General features: G+C 35.0%; 1 protein-coding gene across 4 annotated transcripts in view; it reads left to right on the top strand.

The window, feature by feature from the left end:
• TOX (thymocyte selection associated high mobility group box) overlaps nucleotides 1-17,448 on the top strand; it is a 200,327-nt gene extending 182,879 nt beyond the window's left edge. For 2 of the 4 annotated variants that reach the window (XM_070747800.1, XM_070747799.1), the window contains 4 exons: nucleotides 2,780-2,860; nucleotides 7,008-7,394; nucleotides 14,850-15,001; nucleotides 16,419-17,448. In XM_070747800.1, the coding sequence (XP_070603901.1) occupies nucleotides 2,780-2,860; nucleotides 7,008-7,394; nucleotides 14,850-15,001; nucleotides 16,419-16,455 (657 nt within the window). In that variant the 3' untranslated portion in view covers nucleotides 16,456-17,448. Of the gene's footprint in view, nucleotides 1-2,779; nucleotides 2,861-7,007; nucleotides 7,395-9,960; nucleotides 10,378-14,849; nucleotides 15,002-16,418 lie in introns of those variants that run through there. The other 2 variants (XM_070747802.1, XM_070747801.1) reach the window with 2 other exon arrangements.
• Nucleotides 17,449-23,883: the final 6,435 nt, after the last annotated feature.

The raw sequence follows: 23,883 nt of genomic DNA, 5'->3' as shown, positions 1-23,883 counted from the left end.
TTCTTTATTGTTTAAAACATTCTATACAAGTGGGCACCTAATGCGCCATCACATGTGTACAGTACGAGGAAGAATAGAGGTGAAAAAAGCAAGGAAGTGAAGACATCTAACTGTACTTAAATACAGTAATCACAGGTGTGAGGGATTTAGCTAAAAAAGGCAAGCATTTAAACAGCCATAATACCTTTACCAAAGTCCATACAGATGTGACTATTCCAACAATATGGAATGAGAAATGTCAGAAATACATCTGTGATCTATTATTCTTACTATGTTTAGTATTTGTTTTGAATATGAAATAACAAAATTATGCAGATGTATTCAGAGAGAGTGCAATTTACATTCTTGCCTTGTCTTTCAGGTCAGGCAAATTTAATTTTAGCTGCCAGAGAGGAAAAACTGTCAAGTAATGGGTGTTTCATTTCCTTGAAATAAACAATACATTTTAGCAATAACTACAACCAATCAACTCAGAAAGATTAGTTGTTACAAATCCTTACTGAAACAAAATGTGCAAAGGTTTGCAATCTGAAACAATTGCAAAAGAATGTACACATGCCAGCACACAGTTAAAATCAACATATTCTTATTTCACTCTATATTTATAACCTTGGAATCATAGGACATCTATTTTTTAATTATGATATAGTATTTCATTTTCCTGGGATACAAAATATTTAATCCTTTTAAGAAAGTTTAGGGTTTTTCTAGAAAAAATAAGAGAAACCTGCATGGTATGCAGAAACCTGCATTCTACCAAAATCATCATTTTGGTAGAATTAAAAAAAGCTCATTTTGTAACAAAACAATGCTGTTTTAGAAATAATTGGATAGTTTTGAAATGCATTACTTGGAAGTATATGCCTGAGCTTTATGTTAAAATAATGGGCCTAATAAGTTTGAAATATATCACTGAAACTTACAAAAACAGATCCTTTTTTTTCCACAGCGTACATGCAATAGGTTCATAGTAAAATAAATTAAAAAGACCCAGTATCCCAAGCAAAAACAAAAAAAACAAAATATAGCAGTCATCTACAATAGACAAGTGTAAAGATGGCAACAGCCACTATTTAGGACTAAAAGCTAAAAACAAAACAAAAACATCACCAGCAATCAACACTCAGGTCAGCAGGAATTAACACTAAGAGCAATACCAGACAAAACAATCAAGCATTAAACAATATCCTAATCAGCTACCAATTTCAGACATAAATTTGTTTTAATTATTTTAATTGGTTTTGTAATACATTATAATGACAGGTTTTGCTCTACAGTTCCCAAAGTCACTTTGTATGAGATGGGTAGCCATATAAATTTGATAAACAACCAAAAAACGATAAATTATATTCATGGTTTGTTTCCAGTATAAAGAAGGAACTTAGTGTTTGTACCTGATTGTCTATGGTATTTTATAGAGCGCTGCAGAATATCTCCCTACTGAATTTTCCTATATTTTAGATCATGACATTTAGATATGATGTGGATGTTTGTTTATCGGAATGATGTATTCATGTTTCTTCTGAGTTTCTTGCTGATGACTGTTCCTATTATAACTGTTATGACAGGTTCATGATGTTGAATAGCCATTACAATAATGGCTTTATTATTATTTCATTGTACTATCTGTCAGACATGCATCATTATTTTGGAGCATCTCAGGTGAAAATTGTATTGCTAACCAGTATATCAATTGATTATAAAAATTGTCCCTTAAAGCAAGGCTGGGACTTCCCGGTGAACAGAGAAAGGTATCAAAACATGCTAGGCTTTGTTCCCTAAGCCGTATCAAACTCAGTCCTGATTTAATTTCATTGAATCAGGATTGTGTATGATATTTTTTTTTAATAAAAATGAATGTAATTTGATTGAGATCTTATCCAGTGACAATTTTTATGTTATGATCATCACAGATAAATTATAATGAAACATTTTATGACACAATATGAAATGTCATAAAACACGGGCTACTTTCAAAGTAGATGATTCTCTGACTATCTCCTTCCCACTCTTTCCAATGATGACAGTACAGTAGAAGCTCTGCCATTGTTGAAGGAACTGAGGAATCTGCTAAGGAAATATCTTTGGGTCACAGGTTGCCTAGATTGCTAACAGACAATGACTCACTACAAATGGTATTTCCTGGCTGGTTATAAGCTATGAAAATCAGCTTATAACCAGCCATGTACAGGTCAAGATGTTGGAGTAAGGGGACTCACGTTTCCAGAATATAAGTTATGAAGCTCACTGAGTAAATAACTCTCTAAGCCAGGGGTGTCTAACTCAAGACCAGTGGCTCCATAGGGTGCTTAGATCTGGCCCCTAGGGCCACCCTGGAAACAGTGAAGTACTGGTCATGGTGTCTCTGTCAGCAAATATGGCACTCAGATGGTCTTCACAGGCTCCATTTTTGGCCCAACGGCTTTCTGCAACACTCTGCCAGCTAAAACAAAGCTGTAGAGGAAGCCGTTGTGGCCAAAAACAGAGTTTGTGTCTAGCAGTATGGTAGTTTGGTCAAAATAACTATGTATTTGAAGCCCCACCCCCTTTCTTTTAATAATTAGTTCTCAGATTAATGCTTCACATCAATCTTGGTGGCTAAATAATCTATACTTATAAATTTTAACTCTTGTCATTATTCCTTGTGAGAAAAAGTTATAGGAAGCATATAATTAAAAGCATAATGCTTGCTTTAATAAATGTATTCTTGAAGGTGAGATTTTATGTGAAAACCAGATTAGCTTTGTTACTGACTTTTGCTTCTTGTTTTTTTTTAAAGGTATATAAAAAGAAAACTGAAGCTGCTAAGAAAGAATATCTGAAGCAGTTAGCTGCGTATAGAGCAAGTCTTGTATCAAAGGTAACGTGTTTCAGTTGTCATAGAATTTTGCAGGCTGAAACTATGTGTAGGACTGGAAATAAAAAAGTAGTCACTACAAAGTTGGCTTCTTCAACTTGGTATGGTACAATGATGGACTTCAGATATCAGAATTCCAGTCTAGTGATTGTCACAACTGCCAAGCACCAGCTTTACTGGTTGACTGTTTTGACATATTTTTCTAACATGTCTAGCATATTTTATTTTGTTTGGATTACTTTAAAAATGGCCATGTTCATTTAAAAATGATGTTAGAAATATATGCTGGTATGATATTGGAAAATGCCAGAGCAGTGATGGTGAACCTTATTTTGCTTGGGTGCCAAAAAAGTGTATGCAATATCATGTGCACGCATGCACACACGCACACAAACAAAATGCAATCCCCTTCCCCCACCATGTGCGCACTTACCCCCCATTCAAGCAAACCTCACTAAACCCTGCAGACGTCTGGTAGGCCCGTTGGGCTGCTCTTTGCCCTCCCCAGGCTTCAGGAAAGCCTTCAGACCCTGTAAATGCTGAAATGAATAGGCTTACTTTAAAACTTAAAGATAAAGAGGAGTGTGATTCCTATAAGATTCGGGGAAAGTGTTATGAATGGTTGGAAATTAAAAATAATTGAGAAATATTTTCTTTTACTTATTTTTGAAGAAATACATGATGATGTAATTTTAATCTATTAAAGACCCAGATGACGAAATAAGGACTGGTGGCAGCATTGGATAAGGAGTCAACACAGAGATGAAAAGATTAAATTAGATATTGAGTTAAGATGTTAAGATGTTTATGTTTTATTATAAATAGAAAAAGGGAATATAAGGGACTGGATTTTATAATATTGTTATTTGTAGATGAAATATATCTCATGCGTGGTTAATTTTAAATAAGCAAAGAAGAGGATAAAAAGTACATATTGAAAGTATTATTAGTGCTTATTTTTCTTTCTGAATGTTTAAGATATCTAAAAAATATTATTATTTTAAGCATTGATTCTATGTTTTTTATTGTTCGTGTTATTTTATTGTATGTTGAAAGAAAAATAAAGAAAACTTTTATACCCGAAAAGACCCTGTGAATGGTGAAAAACGAGCCAAACCCATACCGACCATTGGGTTCATTTTTCACCATCCACAGGAATCAGAGGCTTTCCTAAAGCCTGGGGAGAATGAAAGTGGCCTCCCCCTGCCCTCAGGAAGGCTGAAAATCGGCTGGCCATGAGTGATGGAGTTGACATAGGGCAATGCCTCATGTGCCCTCAGACATGTTTCCATGTGCCACCTGTGGCACATGGGCCATAGGTTTACCATCATGGTGCCACAGCATTCTCAAACTTTTTTGCTATTCTTAAATTTGCCACTGATACATGAACAATGCCACTGAGATTATTATTGAATGCTTTATTTGAATCTTGAATACTTTATTGGTCAAGTGATATTAGACACAGAAGGAATTTGTCACTAGTGCAGAAGTTCTCAATGTACATGCAAAGCAACAGAATTGTCGTCATCATTATTGTGCGAAAGTGGTTTGCAGTCAACTTGCTTCATGTAGGAATGAATAAAATATCAATTCACAAAGCATTCTATATTATGCTGTTCAAATTATGAAATTATTTAAAATACTGATGAAACTTTTTCATTGTTCTAAGTTGCTAGTTTTATTAGTTTTGCATATAGTTTAACAAATTATACAGAATTTTTGAAGATATGGTGAGCTGCAACTTTGATTCTAAAAAATAAACACTTTTCATTACTTACCCATGGCTTTTGCTCTTGTTACTATTGAGCTGGTTAGATCTGTCACTTCATCAGTTGAAGAGATATTCCTAAAAATCTTTTTTCCAGTTCCAATAGAATACAACATAAAAATCCATTCCAATAAATTTAAAAGATAGTAAACAGAATAATTTTTCTTCAGATGCCAGGAATTGATTTTGGAACCTCCAACATGGAAACCAGGCATTATATTATTGAGTTATGATTCATTTCAGAATCTCGGATATGTGGTAACAAATAATTTATAATCTTTCAGTCCCAGAAGAATAGCATCATTATAAAATGAATGCTTACCCTCAAGTTTCTGAGAAGCATGCATAAAGATAATGCTTTGTATTTATGTTTGATTCAAGGATTTCTACATTGCATTCAAGATGGCTGAATAATAATTTGCATTCACAAGGTTCTCTTGAGTTCTGATTATACAGGATGGTTAGTTAATGTCCTATTACGCATTATCAGACCCAACTAAGATCTGACTGCCAGGGCTTCATGCTTATTCTTCTAAATGTAGGTAATTATTATACCCTGAAATACAGAATAGCAGATCCTATTTACAAATATTATAAAGATATAATTTATAAAGATTAGATTACCTTCAAAACTCACACAAAAAATAATCTACTCTTCTTCAGAAGTTTAAAACATATTAGATATTGAATTAATATACTTGTATACAAATTGTATACTCGTCTTGCTACATCCTAAAAATAAAGTTTTCAAATTTTTCTTGAACTTTGCAATAATTTAGTGGATTTACTTGTGCCCCTTCACTCTTCAGCACAACTTCTTAGGATTTTTACCCTTAGGGAAATTATAAATATTATGAACAGTGTGGAATTTATACACAGCCACACAAAGAAATCCCTTCCCCCTTTTCAAATTATTGCCAGCAGTATTCACGGACTCCATGCAATATCCACTCTTTCTTAAATTATTATTTTTTGTTTCCTTTTTTTATTTGGGTATAACTTGGATCAGTTGTACTTTGACTCTGAATCTGGGAGCAGAGATCTAAAACATTCGAAGAGTTTTTAGTTCTCTATATAGTATGCAATATTTGGGTGGAGCAACTGTTATGAATCACTCATAAAATGAACTTTATAAAGAATTCAATTCCATTACCATTTTATTGGTATAGGAATGAAATACCATCGACATGTACTACTTTTTTGGGGTACAACTTTTGACTTGGTTTTTAATAAGCAGCACTTCATATTTTTTTCCTTTTTTCTGTGTACATAAATGTATACACATACCTCTCTGTAGAAGGCATACTCTTACCTATACACAGAGAGTTGAATCCCCTTTATCATTTCCATTTAATTTTGTGCAGTTTACTGGAGAAAATACATTTTTGTTGCTATCATTATTAAAGCTTGATGGGAGCAAATGAAATTATCATTTTTTTCACTGTACATTATTACAGATAATGAAGCAATTTCTGTAATGTGCATATATGCTGATTGGTGGTGATGGTGCGTATATCAGAAAGAATACAAATGGCTGTCACAGGCTTCAGTGACCCTAGAAAGCTTAGAGTCGCATTAAACTTATTTTGACTTGAAAATGGAGCAAATGTGACATTGAGGTCATAGAATAAGGGCATATAAGAAACTTCCATTGTTAAGTTTTTTTGCTTTTTTGACATAGAACCAGTTGCTTTCAAAGGAAAATTTTATCAATTTTTTTCCCTGGCAAATTTCAATAGTTATTCCTTAAATTCTCTTTAAGATATGAATTACTATTCAGGTACATATCTGCTGGCAAGCTCTTGGGAGTTAATACTGTACTCTATACTGCATTTATGTGAGCACATCAAGTTTATAATTACATTGGCATCCTTCGGTCTCGAAAGACCATTGTATCATGCTCTGGACTCCCCAGAGCACGAAGCCTGGTAGGTTAGTATGAAGGATAGACTGTTACCCAAGCAGAAGATCCCCCCTCTCCATGTCTCTGAAATAATACAAATGAATGGCAAAGACCAATACGATTGGTTCCAGCTACATCGCACGAGTTATCAGAATGTGGCTGTACACAGTCACAAACTGCTTCCGGGACTCTGGCTTCGGATTTTGCCTGAAGGTTTACTCCTGAAGCCTTTTCCAGATGGATATAGCCACAAGGCAGTGGAGGTTTGCAGTTAGAGTTTCCTTTCTCCTAGTGGTTGGCCAGGGCATCTTCTGTGTCTTAGCGTACCACATCGCTTGCAGAGACCGCCTTCATAACACAGGAAACAGAAAAAATATATAGCTCTTTTTAATGTTAACATTATCGCTGTCTTGTCTCTCAGGATAACTGTGCAGTCTACTAATTGATGATGCACTTTTTTTGTTTCGTTTTTTAAACAGAGCTACAATGAGCCCGTGGATGTTAAGGTATCCCAGCAACCTCAGATGATGAGCTCAAAGCAGCCAGTATTCCATGCATCCACACAGTCTCATTCAGCGATGTACTTAGGTTCTCATTACCACCAACAAACAGGAATGAATCCTCATATAACAGCCATACATCCCAATATTCCAAGGAATATAGCACCTAAGCCTAACAACCAAATGCCAGTGACTGTTTCAATAGCCAACCTGGCTGTAACTCCTCCTCCAGCCCTTCAGATGAGTCCCCCAATTCATCCACATCTCAGTTTACAACAACATCAGACACTTACAATGCAGCAATCCATTGGAAATCAGCTGCCAATGCAAGTGCAGTCTGCTCTACATTCACCAACAATGCAACAAGTAAGTTCTTGCTAAATTTTAAGCTGTTACAATCCAATATATGTCATAAATAATTTTTGTTTACTTAATCAGTTTATGTAGTTAAATTAGGAAAGTCGGCACATAAGCATTTCCTGTTGACCTTTGTTAAATGACATCTGGATCCTGGGGTAAAGTATTAAATATAGTTGTAGAGAAAGAATTGTTCTGATCTATAACTCTAGGTGTACTGAGTATTCCACAAGCAACCCTAATTGCGGAGAGTATAGGTTCGCTTGCAAGAAAGAATTATAACATGACATCATTTGAGAAACATCAGTGGGAGAGAATTTAATGGGCATATTCATATGGTGATTATCTTCAGTTATCACCAAGTTATAATCTTTGGAGAACATTTTTCTACACTGTGAGAGAACAACTAGATGTTCAGCTCCATAACCATATAAAACATTCCAGTTTTAATACAGTGGTACCTCTACCCAAGAACACCTCTACTTACGAACTTTTCTAGATAAGAACCGGGTGTTCAAGATTTTTTTACTTCTTCTCAAGAACCATTTTCCATTTACAAACCCAAGCTTCCGAAACTGACCGGAAAAGGCAGGGAGAAGCCTTCATGGGATTTCTTTAGGATTCTCCTGGGAAGAAATGGGTCTGGAAAAGGCAGGGAGAAGCCTCTGTGGGGCCTCTCTAGGAATCTCCTGGGAGGAAACAGGGTCGGGAAGGGCAAGGGGAAGCCTCTGTGGGGCCTCTCTAGGAATCTCCTGGGAGGAAACAGGGTCGGGAAAGGCAAGGGGAAGCCTCTGTGGGGCCTCTCTAGGAATCTCCTGGGAGGAAACAGGGCCAGAAAAGGTGAGGAGAAGCCTCTAGGGGGCCTCTCTAGGAATCTCCTGGGAGGAAACAGGGCGTCCATCCTCCCTGTGATTTCCCCAATCTCACGCATTATTTGTTTTTACATTGATTCCTATGGGGAAAATTGCTTCTTCTTATAAACTTTTCTACTTAAGAACCTGGTCACAGAACAAATCCAGTTCGTAAGTAGAGGTAACACTGTATTCTAATACATCATGTGTATATTTGTAATTTCAATAAGCTAATTGAAAACTGTCTGCTTCTTCCAAAAAAACCTGGACTAGGAGTTCCATAATTCCTAACCAGGTTTAGCAGTGCAATTTTAAAAACGGTTGTAACTTCATGTGGGAAGATATGCCAAGAGAATGATCATTTCCCAATGACTGGGACATAATCAACTGCACCATCATATGTAATCTGTTCTAATTTCCTAATAAGAACAGGAAATCAAGGTATTGAGCTTGGGAAGAAACCAATTGACTGAGTGCAGTGATGGAGTTGAACCACAGGAAAATGAAAGTAGTAGTATAACTCCTTAATAACCAAGATAAGTACTTGCTTAATTCTGCACTATATACTGAAACATGAAAATAGGAAATCATACAGAGCGGTATATGACAGACATCTAAGGGAAAGAGGCATGTTACTATCCAAAAATCACCTTACTAATCTGGTCGAACCTGGAGGCAGGAAATGACAAGTAATAGTGGTGGAAAGATCATTGTCTAGGAATAATTTTAGCTTCTTCATTTTTCACATTGGAAAGACATAGGGAGGAAAGGCTTTATTCTCAGATTTTTGTCAACTTGAAAGTGCATTAGGGAAGAGCAACATAAGTAAAAGTTTTACATATTGAGTTATGCTTGATAACATATGCATGTACCAAAAGTGTGATTTTTGTTTTAATCATAGTGATATCAAAATTCTTTGCTGGGATGATGAGATATAAAATGTACACATTGAGAAGCACTGTTCTTATAACATCATATTGAAAAAAAAACCTCTAATCTCTGCAAGATAGGTAGATACCTACATAAACCTAAACACACACATGCATGAATTTTATTATTGTATTAGTCCACTATGTCAGGGACTGCTTTTATTTAATTTCCATGAGAATTGGACATGTATTTCAAATATATTCAGTTCTACTCTTTTACAACATTTTTTCTTTAGCATTATGATTATGCTACTTTTTAAAGATTGGTTGTTTTGTTTGCAGTCTTAAAATTCAGTAAGTATTTGGTTGCATTTAATTCCTTTTAGCCACTTCCATTACTTACTCTCCCTCACATTGTTTTCCTGAATGTGGTTTAGGAGAAGGAGAAAAATCATTAATATCTGTCAACTGTCCTTATAACCTTAAGGAAGAATCTTTGTGTGATATCACACAGACAGATTTTCAATTTCCTTGTGTAATAAATAGATGCTTTAGAATTTGGATGTAATTTAAGAGTTTAAAAAAAACATAACATTGAGATTGATGAATAAATCAGTTGTGAAGACAAAACATAGATGCCTGTTGACAATACCTCTCTAGACAGGCAGGAAATGAAATTAGTTCCTGGTAAAGTGGAAAGATGAGGGTCACTGTTTATGTTTCGCTGGAAGTTTTTTTGTACTTGATATATGCCCACACAAAACCCCCAAGTAGGGATACAGAAATCTAATTAAAGAGCAAATGTGCCATCTGACGTCAAATTAATCTTTATCAAGTGCTCTATTTTTATTTCAGCATGGAGCAAGGAAATGAACCTTAAAATTCAAGGCATGCCACAAAATGGTTGTTGATCTTATCTTGGGTGGCAAACCGCATAACATTTACCACTGTGTTTTTAGCTCATAGAGTTTTAGTTTTAAGATTTTTAAAACAATTGTGTACAAAGCTTTTCTACTGTTGCTGTGTCAGAATAGTTTACCTGACCTCTCATGAGCTGCTCTTGAAAGAACAATTTTAAACCTTGTTCTCTCAGTTTGTATTTCTGATATTCTTCCATTAGTTTTGTGATATAATTTTAATAAGCCTACCCACAAAATTGTCAAATTAAATCTAAGAAAATAAAATATTAGGATGTAGTTTCATTTATCCTACTGTTTTGCAATTAACAATAGAAAAAGAAACACTTCATAAATAAAGATATCTGCTTAAAAATTTAAATGGCAGCTTATTTATTCTTTCTTTTTTGAGCAGAAGCAGAAAAGTGGGCTATTAATTCAATAACACTTTGTTTATTCTAATTAATAAGTTAATAAATCTAGCTTTGTTTGGGAAACAAAATATAATAGAGCCATAATGGAAAGTAAAGAAGAACAAAAATAGAAAGTAAATCAACTAATGAGAGTTATCAGTTCCAAGACAGACAGACAGATATAGAAAGATTTCAAACTAGATTCATGCAGTTGATTTCTGCAGGTGCTAGGGTAAAAAAAAAAAAAAAGAGCTGCCCCCACCTTTATTTTTTGTTTCAGAAAATGCTTTGATTCATGGATTACTGTGAATTGGTTTAGTGGGTCAGTTGACTAATACAGAAGTTGGCAACTCAAAAGTTGCAGAACAGTTTTTGTGGATCCCAGATCAATCAAAGTTGGACAAAAACCTATTGTAGGATTATTTATAGCAATATAGCTTACATGTAAACATTTAGCCTTTTGAAATAAAAAGAACTATTTTTAATTTCTTTTAAAAGCTGGAATTTTTTTATCCCTCTTCTATGGGATTCCTCAGGTTTAACCAGAGATGCAATAGAACTCCTGGATCCAGTGGCAGATATAATACAGGGTGCGTTCCAATAGTAATGCAATTGAATTTCCCACGCCGCTCCTATTAGTCAAAGTGGGACCGAAGCACTTGAAGTAGGTGGGAGGGACGCTAAGCTTTGTCGCGAAACTGGTCTCAGTACTCTTCAAGCTGTGGAAGCAGCAGGACCTCAGTTATTGTAAACCTCTGTGTGCCAACCGTATCACGAAAAAAATAGAATCGGAAATTTCAAGTGAACTTTTGCAACGTATAGAAATTGAACCTGATTATTTGGACAACGTCATCACTGGTGATGAAACCTGGGTTTTTGAATATGACCCAGAAACAAAATGCCAAAGCTCTGAGTGGCACAACAACCAGTCCCCCAAGCCCAAAAAGGCAAGAATGAGCAAATCAAAAGTGAAAACAATGCTCATTGTCTTTTTCGACAGTAAAAGAGTGGTCCATAGGGAGTTTGTTCCTCAAGGATAGGAGTTAATGCTGCCTACTATCTGGATGTGCTGGAAAAACTCCAAAAAAGGGTCATCAAGATGAGAAAAGGCATCTCCGCTACCTGGCAACTCCATCATGACAACGTGCCTTGCCACAACATGCTACAAGTTTGCGAGTTCCTGGCCAAACCCCAGTTGCCAATGCTGCCCCCCCCCCCCTATAGTCCTGATGTCACCCCAGCACACTTCTTTTTGTTCCCTCGGACTAAGGCAGCCCTGAAAGGCACCTGCTTTTCATCGATAAAGAGATCCAATCAGCCGTGATGAAGATCTTGCAAGAGGTCCCCGAAGACGCCTTCCAGGGCACGTAACGGTCATGGCAGAGTCACTGGAAAAAATGTGTAGAGGCCGAAGGGCAATACTTTGAAGAATTTTAAGTATCTGTGCAAATCTGTTCAATAAATTACTTAAATAATAATAATTGCATTACTTTTGGAACGCACCCTGTAGGCATGGAGGAAATATGTTAAAAGTTAACCTTTGCAAAATATAAATACTATTTGTGTTTAAACAATACAATTCTATTCAACTCTAATGCTGACTGTGGATATTGACACATTTACTCTGAAGGCCAGATTTATGAGTGAAGGTCCTCCTGTGTTCACAGCTCTTACTTAGTTTCAGATTCACAGTAAGATGAATTAACTGTTTGGAACTTTTTATTTATTTTATTTTTATTCATTTATTTGTCAAACAATTATAGGGTGATAATTTGTACATATTAAACATTAGATAAGTAATGATAAAAATGTCTTGTGTTATCTTTTTTTTCTTATTCTAACTTTGAATTCATTGAAAGCCATTTAATTCTGAAATTGACATGGATTGCTTGCCTTTTCTTGCTTTTAATTACTATTAAATCATGGCTGGATTATAATTATTAAGAAAGGAAACTGAATATGCATAAACGAAGAGGCTGAAAAATTATAACGGTCACAAATTGAAGATTTGATATCTTATATAGAAGAATACATTTGTGGATATGTTGATTGAAAATATATATTAATCTTACAAATTTATAAAATTAATTTTTGTGCATAACAGGTTGGTGAATATAGTGCTGGTTATTGAAATTATTTAATTTCAACGTATTCAGTTAATTTATTGGATGAAGTTGATTTCTTGATGCACTTAGTTCTTCTGAATTTTTAAAGCTGACATTTAATTATATATCTTAAATAAGTTAATTTTATGCAGGATTATACAAAACAGAAATGTCAGGATAAATTATGATATACGGATAATTGGTTACATTTAATATTCTTTAAATAAAATATTAACCTTTGTTGGCCAGATAGCACAATGTTTTAAAAGGTATTAATCATTCTTCGATGCATACAGTAAAAGGACAAAGAAGCCAAGGTTTGCTATATAAGTATGCTTCAGGTGATCTTTAATATTTGCCTGGAGAAAACGGTATTACTGTTTTGTTTAAATGCATATCTTGTGTTTTAGACTATTCCCAAGACAACTCATAAATTACATGAACATTATAATATTATAGTTTCACTTAAAATACAAGAAATCTTCTCTGTTAAAATCTCCAGTACAGATTTATAGATTTAAAATAATATCCATTCTTAAGAATTGTCAACATACTACATTTACATGCAATTAAATGTTAACTCTGCAGTTAAAAGAAACAGTTATCATGTGGAAAAGTTTAAATAGTACCCTAAGGGAAGAGAAGCATAGGAGAAGAATTATGTGTTATACAATTTAACAAGACATCACAGAACGAGGATAAAAATTAGCATATATGACTTATTTATATTAAAAAGAAATGTCATGGAATAAAATTTTTAAAAGACTATTTCAGAGAAATATTACACCCCAAACTATATTCAGGTGTTCTCAAATGTGCTATGCAGTAAAATAAATACATTGTTTTTGCTTATTCATATTGTAGCCATTCCTAATATTAGAGGCATATTAGTAGCACACTTTTAACTCTATTATTTTTCACTGGAACACAAAATATCAAGATTTCCTAAGCTATTTGTTTGTCAACACACACACACACACACATTTATATATGCACTCAAATCTGTTTTGGAAATCTGGAATTCATTTAGAAGGGCAATTAACTTGTTTCCTTTTTCCTGCCTTTTGCAATCATTATATAGGCTGTGTATATATATATTATTTTAGTTGCAATATAGAAATAATAATAATTTTAGAAAGTGGCTGAATTTAAACATTGTCTCCCGTCATAATAGTAAAATTCCTGAGATCAGTTGAGAGCAGCCTGTAAATCTGAAGATACTGTAATAACATCCATCGATGGGCCAAGTGAATTGACTGCAGTTTATATTTCAGCAATTAAGGGCTCCATCTTTCATAAGTTCTGTATCTCAGCCTACCTGAAAATAGTGCTTTGAAAAGTTTACCCTTGTTAAATGAACCCTGCCTCATGAGCTACTTATGAAATAGTAGAAACCTGTTGGTTTAAGTTAGGTATTTACAGTATTCTGTTTGCCAAATATAAACTAGTGAGAAGAGAGTGCAATTTATGACAAATTTGTTCTGCTCAGTTAAACGGAACATTTACTTAATGTATCATCCTCTGATGTCCTTGGGAAGTTTCTTTTTAGGCTGTTTTGTTCCATTTTTTCTGGTGTACATTAGTTGGTCTATTATGATACACAATAAAGCAGGTCTCCTGGCCTTTTGGCAGTAAAGCGTTCTTGAGAATCTGATCAGCTTTCTGATTTGGAAAACATTTAAACATGTTGAAAACAACAGCAAGTGGGGGGTTAGAGGGGGAGGGCTGTTGGGTTGGGTTGGGTTTTTTTTTTTTTTGCTACATTAGTCTAACAACGGTTAAAAAGCTTTAGCTGATTTTTTTTTGTCTAGTTGAGAAAGAAGTGCAAATAAAGGAAGCAGCAGATGGTCCTTTTGTGGCTGAACCAAGTAAAAGGGGTTTGAGAACAATAATTGTGAATAGGTGTAGTCTAATAAAACACTCAGCCACCTGCTGCCTGCCTCCTTCAAAAAGATTCTGTTGCATATTCCTGGAATTAACTAATAGAATATCCTTGGATTGAATTGAAATATGAGCTTCAAGAAACACAGAGACCTTTCTTTTATTTTCTCATATTGAATGCACTGGGGTTTTTTTTTCCTTTTTTTTTTTTAAGCTTTAAAATGTTTTTGTTCTTTGTTTCAACATTCTCTCTACACGATTGCAATTTGTTGTCTGGCATTTGTCTTAACCAATTAAAATTATTGTCTGAAAAGCCAGAAGTGCCCAACTATTTTCCTTTTGCTGCAAGTTTCAGAATGACGAAGAACAACTCGGTACTTTATCAAGCCTTTCAGTTGAGAAGTTAGCTTGCATAATTAAACCTTGTTTTTCTTTGTTTTTGTTTTTAGGGCTTTACTCTCCAGCCTGATTACCAGAACATTATCAATCCAGCATCTACAGCTGCACAAGTTGTTACCCAAGCAATGGAATATGTTCGTTCAGGGTGCAGAAATCCCGCAGCACAGACTGTGGAATGGAATAATGATTACTGCAGTAATGGGTGAGCAGGCAGTCTATGCCACCTGGCATTGAGTAGCCTTTAAAACAAAAACTGGATTCAGGCATGGTTTTAATTTTTATACAGCCAATATATTCTAGAGGCTAGCAGAAATATTCACATAGCTAACATATTGAAGGGTCTTTTTCATATGCCGCTATTAAAGAAAATGGTATTAGGAGAAGATCTTGTACTGCAAGTAAGATTTACATTTCAAAAATTCTAGACTGAGAAAGGACAATCACATTCACTTATATTAAAAAGTCTTTGATAAATAACTGGTCAACCTTGAATATTGGTTGCCATTGCTTTGTGGCAAAACTTGGGGAACTTTTCAGGCAGATTCAGAAGATAGTATAACTTATATGTAAGGCTTCCTGAACTTTTTAGAGCATATGACAAGTACATCGTTCATTGATTCAGAGGGCCTTATACATGAGCACAAGGCAATATCCTCTTGCAGATGGCTTCCTATGTTCATTTGTTTATATTTTGCAGTATAGCAGTATACTTCACCTTACATCCTTCTAGAGAATTTCTTGACTCTCAGGAAGAGGCTGTAGAGCAGGGGTGTCAAACTGGATTGCTTCAAGGGCCAGATCAGAATTGTAGTTCTCCGCGGGTCAGCAATAGGGAAATGGGGCGTATGCCTCCTGCAACACTCTGCCAGCCAAAATCGGGTGTGTGGGTGAAGCACAGGAGGCCATTGAGGCTGAAAATAGGGCAGGCTGAAAAAAAGAGTACAGGGGACGCGAAGCTTTGGCTGCCTAAGGTACCATGGACTGGTCCTTTGCTATTTCCAGGGCAGATTTAAGCACCCTGGGGGGGCGGATTCAGCCCACGGCCCTTGAGTTTGACACCCCTGCTTTAAAGCAAGTCTTATTACATAGGTAGACTTCTCTGCCTGTATTTTTGGTCCTCTAATTGTAGTTCACTTACAATGTCAGACTTACCATCCAACTGGGCTTTATGACTTCCATAAGTACACTTCTCACAAAGCATTCATTTTCAGGGCATTTGATCTGACGGGAATTTGCAAAGATTATTTTTTCCATTCAGCCACAATACTTTCTAATTATAAGAACTATTAATTTGCAACATCCTGCCACAAGGTGCTATAAAGAAGTTTTAAAATCCCTGACCATAATAAATATTACATTTGAGAGAATGAAATTTCTGCAGTTTCCCCACACAGGTTTTTCTCCAGTATCAAAAGAATATGGTTTTCTTTCAACAACGATCTCTCTGTGAAAATAAAGCTTCACCTGAGTTTAATGAGAACATGAAATATAGGGTGACTGTTTCAGCAGCTTTGAAAAATCACAGCACCGATTCGGAGATTAATACTATCCCATCCCTTGCCCCCACTTACATTTGCTTTTTAATATAACTTCTTTTTTCTCCCTCCTCTCTTCAACAGGGCCCTGCAGAGGGACAAAGCGCTGTATCTTACCTGAAAATATTTTGTAAATGCATCTCTTCTTTTCGCTGAGGATGCAGGAAAGTCTTTTCATCATGGATTGCTTTATGCAGTCAAGGCAGTTCTGCATTTATTTAGAACATATAAAGTCGCTAAGCACTTAGGACTATTTTTGCTGGTGGGTCATTCACTCTGGGAAAAAATGTCTTGTTCCTACACCCCTCCTTTCTTTTTCTTTCTCCTTCCTTAAATGGACATTGCTTTTCTTCCTTCCTTGGACGAGGAGAATTGGACCATTTGGATTTTGTTGGTTTTTATTTTTGCTGTGAAGTGCTGCGCTAGTAACTGCCTTAGCAACTGTAGATGTCTTGGATAAAAGTCCTGGATTTTCCATTGGTTTTCATAATGGGTGTTTATATGAAACTACTAAAGACTTTTTAAATGGCTTTATGTAGCAGTCATAGCAAGTTGTAAATAGCATCTATGTTTCACTCTCCTAGAGTATAAAATGTGAATGTTTTTTGTAGCTAATTGTACTTTGAAACTGGCTCATTCCAGTTTATTGATTTCACAAAGGGGGTTAAATTGGCAAACATTCATATTTTTACTTCATTTTTAAGCAACTGACTAATAGTTCTATATTTTCAAACTCTGAAAAGAAAGATGAAAATTATTCCCAAATGATTTTAATTAAGCAGAAATTGGCTTTGTGTCATTAATTATACAAAGAAAAAAGTGATATTGGGAAAAGAGCAAACACATTTATTTTGTACTGCCTAAAACTGCTTTTTTATCACTTTATGTGTAACAGTTAGTAAATGTCATTTACGTCCTCTTCTGTATAAAACTGCCAAATGCTTTCTTGATATTTTATTAGATGCAGAAACAGATTGGAAACAGCTAAATTATAATCTTTACATATGGCTTTGTATTATTATTGTTTCTTCATCCTGTGTCTGTATTTAATCTTTTTTTATGGAAGCTGTTGCGCCTATTTATGAAATAATAAATATAGGTGTTTGTAAGTAAATTTGTTAGCATCTTAAAAATGATTTTTTTAAAAAATTACTTTTGTGGGCATCAGTGTATTTGCTGCTGATATGATCCCCCCCCCCCCCCCCCTGTGAGATAAATAAAGCCAACCAGCTTTTGTGGCAGAAAATGGAAACAATAAGAAATTATTCTGTACTTCCTATGTTTAACTGAAACCAAACTGGACAAAAAATATTTCCACTCTATTAAATCAAAAAAATTTATTAATCTTTCTTGTTCAATTCAGTCTTGATGATGATTAAGAAGAAACAGGGCACCCAAATACTGTGGTGGCTGAGATTCTTCCCCCATTCTCTTCTGTGAAAGGGAGATTTCTGCATATTCATAGGGATTGTGTTGGTTTGCAGAGGTCATTCGACTGCTCATAAAGTAAGAAAAAAACAACTTATGGTATAGCTGTGCAGCCCCTATAATTTACTTGAATTGCTAGACCAGTGCTATAACTCTGAAGCAAACTCTTATATATTCAAAAAGTACCTCATCTCAAAAAAAAAAAAGATCAAGAGAAAGGAATAATTATAATGGAGAGAAAAAGCCACAAAATGTATTACTGTTATGAAAGCACAAAATAGAGTTCCATTATGCTTTGGGGTATGAAGTAGCAGGAAAAAAGTGATTCATTGCTTCTTTTCTTGCTAGCCTAATAGGAGAACAGAAAATGAGAGGCCAACATTGAAGATGTGTAAGGACTATTGTCATGGATAGTGAAAGAATAAAGCAGCTTTGATAAATTGATCCTGGATTTTAAGTGTGCAAATGGGTGGAGGCAAGTGAGAGGAAGAATGAATTATTGATCTATACCAGTATTTTTCAACCTTAGCAACTTTAACTTGCATGGACTTCCAAGTCTTTGAATTCTGAAGCCAGAATAGCATAGCCACTGGCTTAGACAGATATTAAAAGGTGCATCTGATTTCCCATCTGTGTAGTGAATATATATGAAACTGTTTTAACTAATGATTGCAGTCAACATTCTTCTTCTTTGGTAACTGGATTTTCCCATTTTAACCATGTAGTACCTATAGACATATGGTGACATTCTGCCTACTTACTCTTTATAATAATCTCTAACGTAGAAGGAATTTCTCCAAAATAGGCTTTTTTATAAAGATGAACAGTACTTGACAATGTCTGTTTCTCTTCATTGTTGGAAACTCGTTAGATAATAATATATTTTTTTAAAAAAAAATCCAATATTATTTATCTTTGTGGTAGACTTAACAGTTTTTAAAAACAAAAAAAAAGATATACAGTCATACCTCGTCTTACGAACCTAATTGGTTCCAGGGGGAAGTTCGTAAGACGAAAGGTTCGTAAGACGAAACATTGTTTCCCATAGGAAACAATGTAAAGTCAATTAATCCGTGCAACCAAAAAAAAAACCCGCAAAAAAAACCGCTGCCGCCCAGCTATGACCTTTTAAAACAGCCGCGCGGCTTCCCAGCTGTTTCCCGAAGCCGAACGCCAAACCCAAACTTCCGCGTTTGGCGTTCGGAGGCTGCTGGAAAGCCCCGCCGCCCGGCTGTCACCTTTTAAAACAGCCGCGCGGCTTCCCAGCAGCCTCCGAACGGTTCAGAAAAAAATTGCCTCTTCTTACGAACTTTTTTCGGGTTACGAATGCCAAACCCGAACTTCCGGGTTTGGCGTTCGGAGGCTGCTGGGAAGCCCCCCAGCCCGGCTATCACCTTTTAAAACAGCCGCGCGGCTTCCCAGCAGCCTCCGAACGCCAAACCCGGAAGTTCAGGTTTGGCGTTCGTAACACGAAAAAAGTTCGTAAGAAGAGGCAAATTTTTTCTGAACCCCGGGTTCGTATCTTGAGTTGTTCGTAAGACAGAGGGTTCGTATCTTGAGGTACCACTGTACTCTGTCACTTTTCATGATAAAAAAACCGAAAGCAAATCACTTGGTAGGAAATAAGTCTACGGAGAGGGGCGGCATACAAATCTAATGAATAAATAAATAAATAAATAAATCTACCAACTATCATCCTAATGTTCCGTCCAAAAATCTTTAAACTGCTAAGCAGTTGGATTCTGCTTAATATATAAAATAGAGCAATTGTAACAATTAGTAAAAGAACGTTATTCATATGCTCAAGAAATACAATATCTTTGGTTTGATATAAACCTAAGAGTGTATACCTTGAAACATGTAGAAACTAATAGTGAAAGACAAATGTGATTATTCAAACAGCTGTAGATGATGCCTCGTTTTATTATTTTTAGTCCATAGATGAATTCATGCTTGCATTCAGTTTGTCTTTATAGTGAATTGTGTATCAGTACTGATAATTAGCTAATGTTTTCTATTAATTTTATTTAATAAAATATAAAATCCCACTGAATTAATGCTAAAGAATTTCAATAAGTAACTGTGTGAATCAGACTTGATGGGATTTGATAAGAAGGTCTATATTCTGTTGGTATTTTTAAGAGATTTAGAGACATAACATAATATTTAATTTTAACCCAAAGCAGAGTCCAAAGTAGAAACATTTATTAATGACAGTTAAATAACACAGGCATGGAGATATTACTTCCTGAAACTACTAGAGTAACAAGCTTACACAGAATTTTATGAAAGTGCAAGAATTGCTATTATATCTCAGAAAACTGGATGAATTTTATGTCTAGGTAACAATAGGATACACTATTTAATGATATACTTGAACCTTAACAATAAAAATCATAGCATGTAAAATGATAAAAACTGTCCACTGAAAAGTATAATTTTACAGTATGAATGTTGTACAAAAGCCTGGACTGACGACTATAGATAATCTATTTTACATTGAAACTATTTTTCCTTGAAGTGCTTTACCAAGCTTAGACTATGCTTTCTAACTAAATGCAATGCATTTATGCATTCTGTTAAAAAATTGTTTTGCATGCTACAATTTTTTTGAGAACATAATCAAAACTATATTTGAAAACTACGTAGAGGGGCGGCATACAAATCTAATTAATAATAATAATAATAATAATAATAATAATAATAATAATAATAATAATAAACTGCAAAATACAACCAGAAGTAATTGAAAGATATGAAATACACACAAAGTACTATCTATCTAGGCTAATTTTGTTGCTATTTGGAGAATATCTCAAATATTCTAAGATAAATAAATTCATATTAAATTGTGTAAATAGACAAAGTACCTTTGGATAGTGCATGCTTCAAAAATCGTTTAGACCAGCAGTCTCTAACCTTTCCAGCTGGGCAGCCCAGTCTGGGGTGGGAGGCAGACAAGCAGAGGGTGCTTGTGCTTGCATGCAAAGCTCCACTCGCACAAGAGGAGAGCACTTACGCTCATGAGCGGCGCTTCAGTTACACAAGCGGCAGACACTTGCGTTCTCACATATGTGTGTTCGCCCATTTCTTCCTGGCCAGGTTTTGAACAAGCTACTGTAATGGGCTATGGCTTGGGGGTTGAGAACCACTCATTTAGATGAAATGCTTCAGATCTTACACAAGCACAGCAGCACTGTGCTATTCATTTAAACAACTCTTTGAGGCTTTTGGGTGTATCTGAAAAAAAAGATGCAGTTGCTTTATGAGTTAGCTTGACATTAATAAATCTTGCCTTTAATGCAGATGTTCTTTTTGAAGGCTCATGTGGAAGTCTGGTGGGGGAAGGGGAGTGATTTTTATTAATAGCAGAATAATGTACTGCTTCTGTCCACATGCAGTTTGAAGCACAACTTTTTAATAATTTTCGAAGTGTTCATATCTCTAAAACACAGTAAATAGAACTGGGAAATTCTATCATTATTTATCTGGATACCATTGAATAGGATTGATTTTGATATTCATTTCTATACAATAAGAAGAGTATAATAATATTTATACTCCTTCCCAAGTCTTGGTCATCTTCAGGATTATCCCCACTGAAAGAAGATAAGAAATTAGATGCCAAAATTATTTTAGTTATTGAATGAATCCACTTAAGGGATTTAAACACATTATGCCTTTTTAAAATGAAGGAAAATTTAATAATTATATCTAAAGGTTCACATGTTATACAACTATAAGCAAGTCTTTTTCTAATCTGGTGAAGCATCTTACACAAACACAATCCATTTTGCTATTGCTTTCTCACCAACATTTTTTTTATGTAGGCAAATATTAATTCAAATATCAAAGCCTTCACAAGAGTCATTAAAAGCTAGCCGCCAGTTATAAGAAAACAAGGAAACAACAATAATGCGTTTTTTTTCAAAAGACTTAAGAAAAATATAATTAGCACTGTTCAGAAACAAAGTATTAAGACTGCAATTATATTCACATTTACCTGAGAATAAACTTCATTTAAAGAGCTTAAAATAGAGTTATATGTTCTTCATCAAACCTGCATGATTCCCACTTATATTTTTCGAAAGGAAACATTTAGCTTTAATCAGAGAAGGAAGACATTAAAGTCTATTAACTGACACTACCATTAACTGCAAGATTACATAGCCAGTAATAAATTACATGAGATATTTCTCCATTTCATTCATTCCAATACAGTATTGTATGCCAAACTTCCCAAATCAATAATGCTAGAGGAAAACATCTATAAAACAGCTATCACAATAAAGTTAATGATACATATTTAAGCATGGACAATACAGAGTTTGGAGATTGTTTATGTATATCCTGCCAAATGGGGAGCAATAGGCATGAGTAAAATCTCCAGGAATAAAAATGAGTATAAAACAGTCAAGCATTGTGCAATTCTACCAAAATATTTCTTATACATTCATAATTTACCCCACACCACTGGTATAACAATAATAGCTTTTTGGCAAAAAAGGAAATAAAACAATTGATTTATCATTGTATATCACACAGTATATTCTTGGTAAAACTATTGTAACCCCAAAGGCATAGTTTAGGTTATGCATCCATATGTTTCCAGATTATATTTTTATTCTATCCGTTTATTATAAAATTACGGGAACTTTATTACCTTAGTGTTTGTCAAATAGTGAGGCAGGCCCCCCCCTTGGGGGTGTGTGGAGCAATGCCGGGGGGCGCCCCCATGGAACTCCATGGGAGTAGGAGGGTTTTGAACCGAACAATAGCACACAGCACATAGTAGAAGATATGAAGTGCGTATAACAAAGCTTAAGAGACACCATGGAAAAATTATTTAACGGGGATTAAAACAAAGGAGAAGAGAGATGGAAATAATGAGACAAATGTAAGTCTCCCAAAAGATAAGATGAAGAAATATGATGAAGCATATGTGGCTCTTGGCTTCACTGTGACTACAGTGGGAAACGAGAAAAGACCGGTATGTTTACTGTGTCTAAAAATGTTAGCAGAAGACAGCATGAAACACCAAATAAATTAAGGTGTCACTTAAACACAGCTCATCCCAATCATGCTGATAAGTCTCTTGTGTTTTTCAGCAAAAACATGCTGAATATTGCAAACAATCATCCCAGTGGAGAGTTGTGTGTGTGTGTTGTGTGTGAAATGTTTACTTCTTCCTAGAGGGGATATAACAGAAAATAATTGAGAAACACTGCCTTGCATACATTGGCAGATATTAATATAACATAAATTGTGTCCTGTTGTACATCATAGTCAGACACTTTCACAATGCACAATATTTTATTAATATTACATAGCATATCAGGGACATATGTGAAACCACTGCTATTTATCGCACAGTTTGTAAGTGCCGTAGATATAGCAGAAGCCCACAGATCATTGCTAGATGGACTGTCCAGAAACAGATTCCTCAACTGTTGTATCAGGCAATGTTATTGCAAGTACCTTTCTTAGAAGATAAAACCACTGGTTTTCCTGCACATGATTTGGAGTATTCTTCTTGATGCCAAACAAACTTTTTCTGGAAAGAATTTTTTTTTACTCCAAAAGCTTAATTTTCCGTCTGTCACTAAGCCAATGGCAAGTACTTGGCAGGTGGGTAGGAAGTACCTTGAAACTCAGCTGAACTTTATAAAGAAGACCACAGTTTTTTACCAGTTGGATTATTATATATGAACAGAAGAGGAGAGCAAATAAGTTCAAGAGTCAGATAGTTAGATTTGTACAGTAGGATTATAGAACACTTCAGAACGATTAATCCTTTCTTTTATGGTTAGATAAGGTTTTAAAAAGCCTTTTTGAATCTATTTCTATATCTGGTCAAAGTTATGCAGAAACACATTGTGTATGTATTACATTCGGTATAATTCAGCAATGAAAAGCTATTAAATATCCTAAATAAAGGGAATATGCCTTTATGTGTGTGTGTGTGTGTAATTAAACACACCTATACACATACACACATATTGATGCATATATATAAATAACACACACTGCAAACTGGTATTTCTGGAAATAAATAAATTAAAACTATTACTTCCTAGATTTTTAAAACCGATTAACAGAACACACATGTTTAATACTCTCT

Source organism: Erythrolamprus reginae, chromosome 3 (assembly GCF_031021105.1).
Source record: "Erythrolamprus reginae isolate rEryReg1 chromosome 3, rEryReg1.hap1, whole genome shotgun sequence".
NCBI classification, from domain to species: Eukaryota; Metazoa; Chordata; class Lepidosauria; order Squamata; family Dipsadidae; genus Erythrolamprus; species Erythrolamprus reginae.
Note: the sequence above shows the minus strand (reverse complement) of the source record. Positions and strands in the feature narration are given on the sequence as shown.